Source organism: Oncorhynchus masou, chromosome 5, assembly GCF_036934945.1.
Source record: "Oncorhynchus masou masou isolate Uvic2021 chromosome 5, UVic_Omas_1.1, whole genome shotgun sequence".
In the NCBI taxonomy this organism is placed as follows: domain Eukaryota; kingdom Metazoa; phylum Chordata; class Actinopteri; order Salmoniformes; family Salmonidae; genus Oncorhynchus; species Oncorhynchus masou.
Window position 1 is genome coordinate 29,022,712 of NC_088216.1, and position 9,048 is coordinate 29,031,759.

A 9,048-nucleotide genomic window follows, 5' to 3' on the forward strand; every position below is an offset into this window, starting at 1 on the left:
TATATGATATTCTCTATATTTTTTTATCAGAGACATACGATGTAACATATGAATATGAATAATATAGCCTACAGTGAAGCCATTATTCAAATCTCTGTTTTACACATTGTAGAATGCTTACAATTACAGCAAGAAGGCCACGTTTACATTGTGCTTATAGATTTGTAATTGTCAATGTGAGTTTGTATGCATTATCAATGTGAGATCATGTTGAATCATTACTGTTCAGTGCTAGAGTAGCTATGCATTTCAGTATAAGGCAGACACTTACGTGTGCACTTCGGTGGTGGATCACTCCATTGTCCGTCATGCAAGCACTCAATAGTACTGGCTCCTTGCAGGGTATACCTGTAGACCACATTACCGTAATCTGTCAAATTATGTGATACTAAATAAAAAAACATCAAGTAGACACTATATTAGGTGTATGGGTATACAGTGATTCCAACGTTGACCTCCTTTACATGTGTTTGATACAATAACACGTTATAGACTTTGACAGCACAGAGAGGTGACCAGTCGTCAATGAGACACGAAAATAGAATTTGTAAACGGTATTCCCCATACCCCTCGTGGCAGGTGTAGTTGATGGTACTCTGGTAGACAATGTCCACAAACTCCATGTCTCCGCGGTCCAATGTTTCTGGGAAGGAGCAACTCGTTGCTGCGTCAGAAGTACAAAATAATCAGTCAGCAATGCTCAACAGTTCCATCAATGAGTATCAAATCAAATCAAAATCACATGCGCCGAATACAACAAGTGTAGACTTTACCGTGAAATGCATACTTACAAGCCCTTAACCAACAGTGCAGTTCAAGAAGAAGAAAATATTTACCAAGTAGACTATAATAAAAAGTAACACAATAAGAATAACAATAACGAGGCTATATACAGGGGGCGCCGGTACCGGGGGGCGGTACCGGCGATTTTTATGAATTGTTCAGCAGCCTAATGGCTTGGAGGTAGAAGCTGTTGAGGAGCCTTTTGGTCCTAGACTTGGCGTTCCGGTACCGCTTGCCATGCGGTAGCAGAGAAAACAGTCTATAACTTGGGTGACTGGAGTCTCTGTCATTTTTATGGGCTTTCCTCTGACACCGGATGGCAGGAAGCTTGTGATGTACTGGGCGGTTCGCACTACCCTCTGTAGCCCCTTACAGTCAGATGCCGAGCAGTTGTCATACCAGGCAGTGATGCAACCGGTCAGGATGCTCTCGAGGGTGCAGCTGTAGAACCTTTTGAGGATCTGGGGACCCATGCCAAATCTTTTCAGTCTCCAGAGGGGGAAAAGATTTTGTCGTGCCCTCTTCACGACTGTCTTGGTATGTTTGGACCATGTTAGTTCGTTGGTGATGTGGACACAAAGGAACTTGAAATTCACGACCCTTCTCCACTTCAGCCCCGTCTATGTTAATGGGGGCCTGTTCGGCCCACCTTTTCCTGTAGTCCACAATCAGCTCATTTGTCTTGCTCACATTGAGGGAAAGGCTGTTGTCCTGGTACCACACTGCCAGTTTTCTGACCTCCTCCTTATAGGCCGTCTCATCGTTGTCGGTGATCAGGCCTACCACTGTTGTGTCGTCAGCAAACTTAATGATGGTGCTGGAGTCGTGTTTGGCCTCGCAGTCGTGGGTGAACAGGGAGTACAGGAGGGACCTAAGTACACACCCCTGTGGGGCCCCAGTGTGAAGAATACCAACTGATCAACTGATAATACATGGAATATACTGAGTATCAACTGATAATACATGGAATATATTGAGTATCAACTGATAATAATTGTAATATACTGAGTATCAACTGATAATACATGGAATATACTGAGTATTAACTGATAATACATGGAATATACTGAGGATCAACTGATCATACTTGTAATATATTGAGTATTAATTGATAATGCCTGGAATGTTTTTATGAGGATCAAATGATGATACATGAACAGTACTACTGTTTTTGGTCCAACTTTATAACAGTGACCTACTTGAGCACTTGAGTCTAGACTTGGTCCAGTGTCCACTAGCAGTGCAGATGATTGTGCGAGAGCCTGAGGTGGGTGTATATCCCCGTTTACACGACAGCACCACCACGTCTCCGGGGGAGTATACCCTCTGGAGCCCCTCCAGGTCCATACCGTCACCCAGGGACGGGCGGCCACATTCTGAGGGGGCAGACAGGTAACGGGATGGGTCAATAAAACACACACACACAGAAACACACACAGACACAGAAATAAACATGGACACAGATTAACCAAAGAAGTGCCCATGCAACTCCCCAGATATGTTACTTGTAGTCGAGTGATAGTTTGTAGAGCATAAAGGTAGGCGGACTATTAAAATAAAGTGTATTTTTACTTCCAGCTTACAGTAACTGAAAGTATTCGTCAACATGACACAAGCCCATTTGCCTGAACACACTCTGAGAGTACGGAGCAATATTGAACAGCATACAGCACAGAAACACAAAAGGCTTCTAAATCAATAGGCCAAAACTGGGACATACTGAACAAACATATAAACACAACATGTAAAATGTTGGTCCCATGTTTCTTGAGCTGAAATAAAAAATCCCAGCAGTGTTTCATAAGTTTATTTTTTTTATTTTACCAGGCAAGTCAGTTAAGAACAAATTCTTATTTTCAATGACAGCCTGGGAACAGTGGGTTAACTGCCTGTTCAGGGGCAGAACGACAGCTTGTCAGCTCGGGGGTTTGAACTCGCAACCTACTAGTCCAACGCTCTAACCACTAGGCTACCCTGCCGCCCCAAATATCTTATCTCTCAAGTGTATTGCACTAATTTGTTTACATCCCTATTAGTGAGCATTTCTCCTTTGCCAAGATAATCCATCCATCTGACAGGTGTGGCATATCAAGAAGCTGATTTAACAGCATGATCATTACACAGGTGCATCTTGTGCTGGGGACAATAAAAGGCCACGCTAAAATCTGCAGTTTTGTCACGCAACACGGATGTCTCAAGTTTTGAGGGAGTGTGCAATTGAATGTTAATTTCTCTACCATAATCCAACATCTTTTTAGAGAATTTGGCAGTACATCCAACTGGCCTCACAACCTTAGACCACGTGCAACAATGTCAGCCCAAGACCTCCACAACCAGCTTCTTCACCTGTGGGATTGTCTGAGACCAGCCACCCAGACAGCTGATTAAATTGTGGGTTTGCACAACCAAAGAATTTCTGCACAAACTGTCAGAAACTGTCTCAGTGAAGCTCATCTGCGTGCTCGTTGTCCTCACCAGGGCCTTGATCCTGACTGCAGTTTGGCATCGCAAATGCTCACCTTCGATAGGCACTGGCATGCTGGAGAAGTGTGCTCTTCAAGGATGAATCCTGGTTTCAACTGTATTGGGCATGGCGTTTTGCAGACGAGCAGTTCGCGGATGTCAACGTTGTCAGAGTGCCCCATGGTGGTGGTGGGGTTATTGTATGGGTAGGCACAAGCTACGGACAACGAACACAATTGCATTTTATCCACAATAATTTGAATACAAAGAGATATTGTGGCAAGGCCCGTTGTCGTGCCATTCATCTGCCGTCATCATCTCATGATGATGCATGGCCCCATGTCGCAAGGATCTGTACAAAATTCCTGGAAGCTAAGAATGTCCCAGTTCTTTCATGGCCTGCATACTCACCAGACATGTCACCCATTGAGCCCGTTTGGAATGCTCTGAATCGACATGTACGACAACGTGTTCCAGTTCCCGCCAATATTCAGCAACTTCACAAAGCCATTGAAGAGGCTTGGGACAACATTCCACAGGCCACAATCAACAGTCTGATCAACTCTATGCAAAGTAGATGTGTCGCACTTGCATGAGGAAAAATGGTGGTCATACCAGATACGGACTGGTTTTCTGATCCACGCCCCTACATTTTTTTCAACGGTGTCTGTGACGAACAGATGCATATCTGTATTCCCAGTCATGTGAAATCCATAGATTAGGACAGAAGGAATTTAGGGTTCTGTACTGATTTCCTTATATGAACTGTAACTCAGTGAAATCGTTGAAATTGTTGCATGTTGCGCTTATATTTTTGTTTGTAGATGATGTATTAATAGATACTGTACCTTTATTGGATGTCACTGGTGTATACAAGGCAAGCAGACAGATCAGCAGCAAAGACAGACTTGGGGCCATTGTCTGTGGGGTGGAGAAAGTGTCCTCTCCTCTCTGCTTTCAAGGGTAAAAAAAAATCAGAATGTCGTTGGAGCTCCCAACCTTTTATGTTACTCAAGGTAAGAGTCGATGACAACGCAGAATGAGGCAACCTCGGGGTCTTTTACTATTTTTGTAATTCACCGTAACACACCAGACCTTTGTGAGCCTTACTGGTTATATGTCCCGCCCCTATTCCTAGTACACATCAACATCACCAAGTTCTCTTCATCAAACCATGTCTGCGGAATAGAATGTGCTTTCAATCCATTTATGTGGTACAATAAAGTTGACTGAAACTATTCTAGCACTATAACATTGATGTGGCTCGATGACGCAGTGGTGTAGATCTACTATGAAATCTTTACTTGTGGGATTGTATCCGTTAACGGACATGCCATTTTGTAATCTCATACTGTTTGTGTTTGATGTTCTTGTTGCAAAATTGCAAGAGTTCAGTCAGATACCAAGTTCAAGTCAAAACAAAGGTTTGTTTACTCTGAGTTAAAAAGTCACTTGTTTCTCTCTCCCAAAACTGCCGAGCCCTTTGTGTATGAGCAGAGCTTCCAAATACTGCAACCCTATACTGACATCTAGTGTTGTTTTCAGGCATCATGTACTATACTAAACAGGCAATCAAATTCAGGCTCATTAAAGTTATGGATATAACAGGTTACTAGCAAAGCAAGGCTGGATTATTTGGACACAAAGTAATTAGACTGTTAAAACAGATCATTTTTTTAAAAGTAATGTTTATTTGTCATTTATTTGCCCTATTCTTCCTCTTTGTATTGTGTTTATTTTGTGAGGTCGGCAGGACACGTCGCAATCTCAGATGGAAGTGATTTGGGCTTGAGGGTGTACTCCATCTTGCCTGGTTCTAAGAGAAAGACAGACACACAAACACATTTGGCATTTTAGTGGTGAGAATATTAAGGACTCAGCTAAGCAGCGTTTGGGAAGCTTTCAAAATGGGACCACAACACATTTTTACTCTGGGTCGTGTTCATTAGTCATCAAACGGAAGAAAATGGACTGAAACATGGAGGGACTACGACACGTGTCCAATAAGAAACACTCATTTTTGATTTACATTGTAAAATGCCATAATGAACGTGACCATGTTATCTTGGTACGACAGGCCTCACCTTTAAAACATTCTGGGGTATTGAGTGTGCCGTCGATGCACTGACTTGCTACTGAAATGCCACACTTCAGCTCCTTGTTCAGACAGTAGAACACAACAGACTCCCCATGAAGGACTCTATTGGGTTTCAGATCCCCAATCCAAATCTTCTTGGCGTTGTAGAAGATGCGACCTCTGTTGATGTTAACTTTACAGGGGGCTGCAGTAAAGCGACGTCAAGCAAAGCAACATGACTCTCAGTTTAGAATTGAATAGAATTGGAATAGAATTAAATGAAATAGATCATGGAAATTCTTTTGTTTTCTTCTATATCAGTACCCAAACTGACACACCACGTACACAATAGGTTGGGAGCAACACATGGTCAGCCACACAGCAGCGACCCCGGAGAAGTTTTGGGAATGCAGTGCCTTGCTCAAAGGCACAACGGCAGTACGCTCTCATTACGCAATCATTTCAGTCATCAAAGATGAAATAAATGGTTGCTGATACACATCTAATCACAAGTCAACAAGCTGGTTTGGTATACAGACACACACAAGTGACATTCCCACAAGAGTAACAACAGTGCAACCTTTTCTATGACTCAATAGCTCGGGTGTGAACTTTCCCCTATATACAGCAGAGGAGGCTGGTGGGAGGCGCTATAGGAGGACATGCTCATTGTAATGGCTGGAATGGAATAGACGGAGTCCAGCATGTGGTTTCCATATGTTTGATGTGTTTGATACGGTTCCATTTAAACCATTCCAGCCATTACAATGAGCTTGTCCTCCTTTAGCTTCTCCCACCAGCCTCCTCTATGTACAGTTATAGGGTCAGCTTCCTCTTCCCCCAATCCTAACCTTAACCATTAGTGAGGGAAATGCAAAACTGACCAAAGATCAGGGTCTAAGGGCAACTTCACCCTACACTGACTCATTGACTCACCTCTGCAAACGGGCAAAGTGGACCAGTTGCCTGAATTCTGACACTGTATTTCCTCAGAGCCGTCCAGAACGTAGTGTTCCTGGCACTGGTACTTGACCTTCTCCTTGTAGCCGGCCTCCCTCATCACAGCAAAGGTGATGATGCCATGGTCTATCGTTGGTGGGATGGAGCAACTTACCTCTGCAACAGGTCAGAAAAGTCATAGGTTAGTGAAAGTGTATTAACAATGCAATAACCTATTTCAAGTAATATTGTCAGGGTTCATCTAAATTACATTTTTTTTAAATTAAGGCATAAACAGAGGAAGACAGGATTATGCAAGTGTATCAATTATCATCACTTGGAGTGGATGAACAGTTAACAATAACAATTTTAGAGAATCATCGCCAGGGCCGGCTCCAGGCATAAGCGACATAAGCAGTTCCCATGCTACTAGGGGCCCCCACATTTGATTTTATTTCTATTTATTTTGGGGAATTCATTCGGGGTCTCAATTTACTGTTGAGATTTAGGATAATAGAATACAAAAGGTGCAGGTTCAACATTTAGTTGTGCATCACTCAATTAGCCATATCTGTCACGCCTTGGTCATTGTATTTTGTGTTTTCGTTATATATTTGGTCAGGCCAGGGTGTGACATGAGTTTATATATTGTATTTTCGTATTGGGGTTTGTAGTATTTGGGATTGCGGCTGAGTAGGGGTGTTGTATAGGCTTGGCTGCCTGAGGCGGTACTCAATCAGAGTCAGGTGATTCTCGTTGTCTCTGATTGGGAACCGTATTTAGGTAGCCTGGGTTCCACTTTGTATTTCGTGGGTGATTGTTCCTGTCTCTGTGTTAGTGTTCACCAGACAGGCTGTATAGGTTTTTCACGTTCCGTTTGTTGTTTTTGTATTTATAAGTTATTTCATGTATCGTCATTTGTTTCATTAAAGACATGAGTAACCAACACGCTGCATTTCGGTCCGACTTTCTTGCGACAAACGAAGAACGCCGTTACAATATCAGCTAACAAAGATTGGTAAATTGGTAAATTAGTCTAGCCATCTATCTGCCGAAAACTGACCCTTCACGCGAGGCACGTGCCCAGGGGCCCTGACCTCCAAGGGGCCCCTATTGATTTTGTTAGTCACTCTCACTCAGATATCATCAACACGGCATAAGTAATGGCAAAATGGGTAGAATTGCAGGAAATTAGCTTTTACATTAATTTTTTTTATCTCCACCACTTGGCATGGGAAGAATTGCAGGGAATTAACTATACAACGTTTTTGGGGGGCAACCAAATCTCAAGTAGGGCCCCCAAAAGGCTCGATCCATGTAATAATGTGACCTAAAAGATCATTGATAATTTATCAGTGGTTCAACCAAAACCTTCTTAACCAATGAGATTTGTTCACCAACCATTTGGCTTATGCTGCCACTGTCTGCACCTACCCTTGCATACCGGTGGCTCAGTCACGTTTCCACTGGCCAAGCACGATCCCCTCTCGTTACCAATGGGAGCTCTTGGCGGCAAACACTCATACGTCCAACTCTGTCCGTACTGGATTTCATTGCCAGTGAACTTCTTATCGTCATAGACAATTTTACCATGCTTAGGTGCTTGAGGCAGAGCACAACTCACAGCTGCAGGGAAGAAATATTTGAAATAATTTATACTACATTTTCATGTTTAGACAAACAATGGAGAAAAGCAATGTTACATTCTTGAGGTATGGTATACCTTTACACATTGGTGGTGGTGCACTGAGGGTACCGTCGTGTAAACACACACTCTCATTGGCTCCTATCATGACGTACCTGAAGAACACAAATTCTTATTGGTCTGAGATGCAGAGTCAGCTAAATGTAGTCAGAACTAAACCACACTGAATTTCCCCTCACCCATCATCACATGTGTAGTTGAGCACACTCTTGAATGGCACGTCAATCATCCCTGGCTTTTGCATAGGCTTGGGGAGAGGACACATCTTTGCTGTGTCAAAAAATGTATAAGATTCACGTGGATATGATTTATGCCTTTTATGTTGTTAATAAAATGTATTAACATATCCCTATCCCCTTGCTAAAGTATGGACTGTCCATGGTACTGTATATGTGACTTTAGGGTTCCGGAATTCTCAGAAACATTCCCAAAATTCCCAGGTTTTCCAGAAATCCCTGTTGGAAGATTCCTTGAATCAAGACACAAATAAGCAAGAAATCTGGAAAACCCAACAATTTACCTGAATTTATGCTTCACATTATGTAATGGATGTTTTGTGAATGGGTTGGAACTTACGAGAACACACAAGGTCCAGTTTGGTCCACTCTCCCGAGGCCAAGCAGGTGATCCTGGCAGTCTTGGCTTTCCCAGGTGTGTATCCACGCTCACACACCAGGGTCACCTCTTTTCCAATCTCGTACTCACGCTTTAGACCCAGTGTATCTATACCGTCGGTCACGGGTGGGTGGCCACATACTGAGGATAATTGGGAATATTGATAGACAAACATAATGTTGCGCCGTAAATGATATAAAAGCACATTGGAAACACGGCTAAAGCATAGGTTACTGAGTCTTGTGAACCAACACTGTAATATATATTCTGCAATTGAAAAATACTGCCGTAATCAAATCATTTGCGCCGTACCTTTCTTAGATGTCACTGACGTATACAAGGCAAGCTGGCAGAGCAGCAGCAAAGCCAGGGTTGGGTTCATCTTTTGCGGGGTTGAGAGAGACTGTGTCCGTTCTCCCGGCAGTGGACGGTGAAAAATGTAGATGGTTTGTTCAAAAGCCCTGAA

General features: G+C 42.9%; 2 protein-coding genes across 2 annotated transcripts in view; both read right to left on the reverse strand.

Annotated features, from left to right (window-relative positions):
• Positions 1 to 4,350, reverse strand: part of LOC135539354 (beta-2-glycoprotein 1-like) — a 5,828-nt gene extending 1,478 nt beyond the window's left edge. The window contains exons 1-4 of the mRNA XM_064965180.1: positions 4,095 to 4,350; positions 1,983 to 2,159; positions 568 to 664; positions 272 to 348 (exon numbers count right to left, since the gene is read on the reverse strand). Coding sequence (XP_064821252.1) covers positions 272 to 348; positions 568 to 664; positions 1,983 to 2,159; positions 4,095 to 4,164 — 421 coding nt within the window. The 5' untranslated portion in view covers positions 4,165 to 4,350. The remainder of the gene's footprint in view (positions 1 to 271; positions 349 to 567; positions 665 to 1,982; positions 2,160 to 4,094) is intronic.
• A 567-nt stretch (positions 4,351 to 4,917) lies between these two features.
• On the reverse strand, positions 4,918 to 9,048 carry LOC135539356 (beta-2-glycoprotein 1-like). The gene is made up of 8 exons (XM_064965183.1): positions 8,895 to 9,048; positions 8,544 to 8,723; positions 8,147 to 8,237; positions 7,986 to 8,062; positions 7,697 to 7,888; positions 6,260 to 6,439; positions 5,331 to 5,528; positions 4,918 to 5,062 (listed from the first exon to the last, which is right to left on the reverse strand). Exons 1-8 carry the CDS (start codon positions 8,962 to 8,964, stop codon positions 4,980 to 4,982), a joined length of 1,071 nt encoding a protein of 356 aa, XP_064821255.1. The 5' UTR covers positions 8,965 to 9,048; the 3' UTR covers positions 4,918 to 4,979.

Excerpts from the sequence above, each read along its gene's own strand:
- LOC135539356 (XM_064965183.1), bottom strand. The coding sequence starts at position 8,964 with ATGAACCCAACCCTGGCTTTGCTGCTGCTCTGCCAGCTTGCCTTGTAT. Across the intron at positions 8,063-8,146 it reads AACTACACATGTGATGATGG|GTACGTCATGATAGGAGCCA; the intron begins GTGAGGGGAAAT and ends TGTGTTCTTCAG. Across the intron at positions 7,889-7,985 it reads ACCACCACCAATGTGTAAAG|CTGTGAGTTGTGCTCTGCCT; the intron begins GTATACCATACC and ends TCTTCCCTGCAG.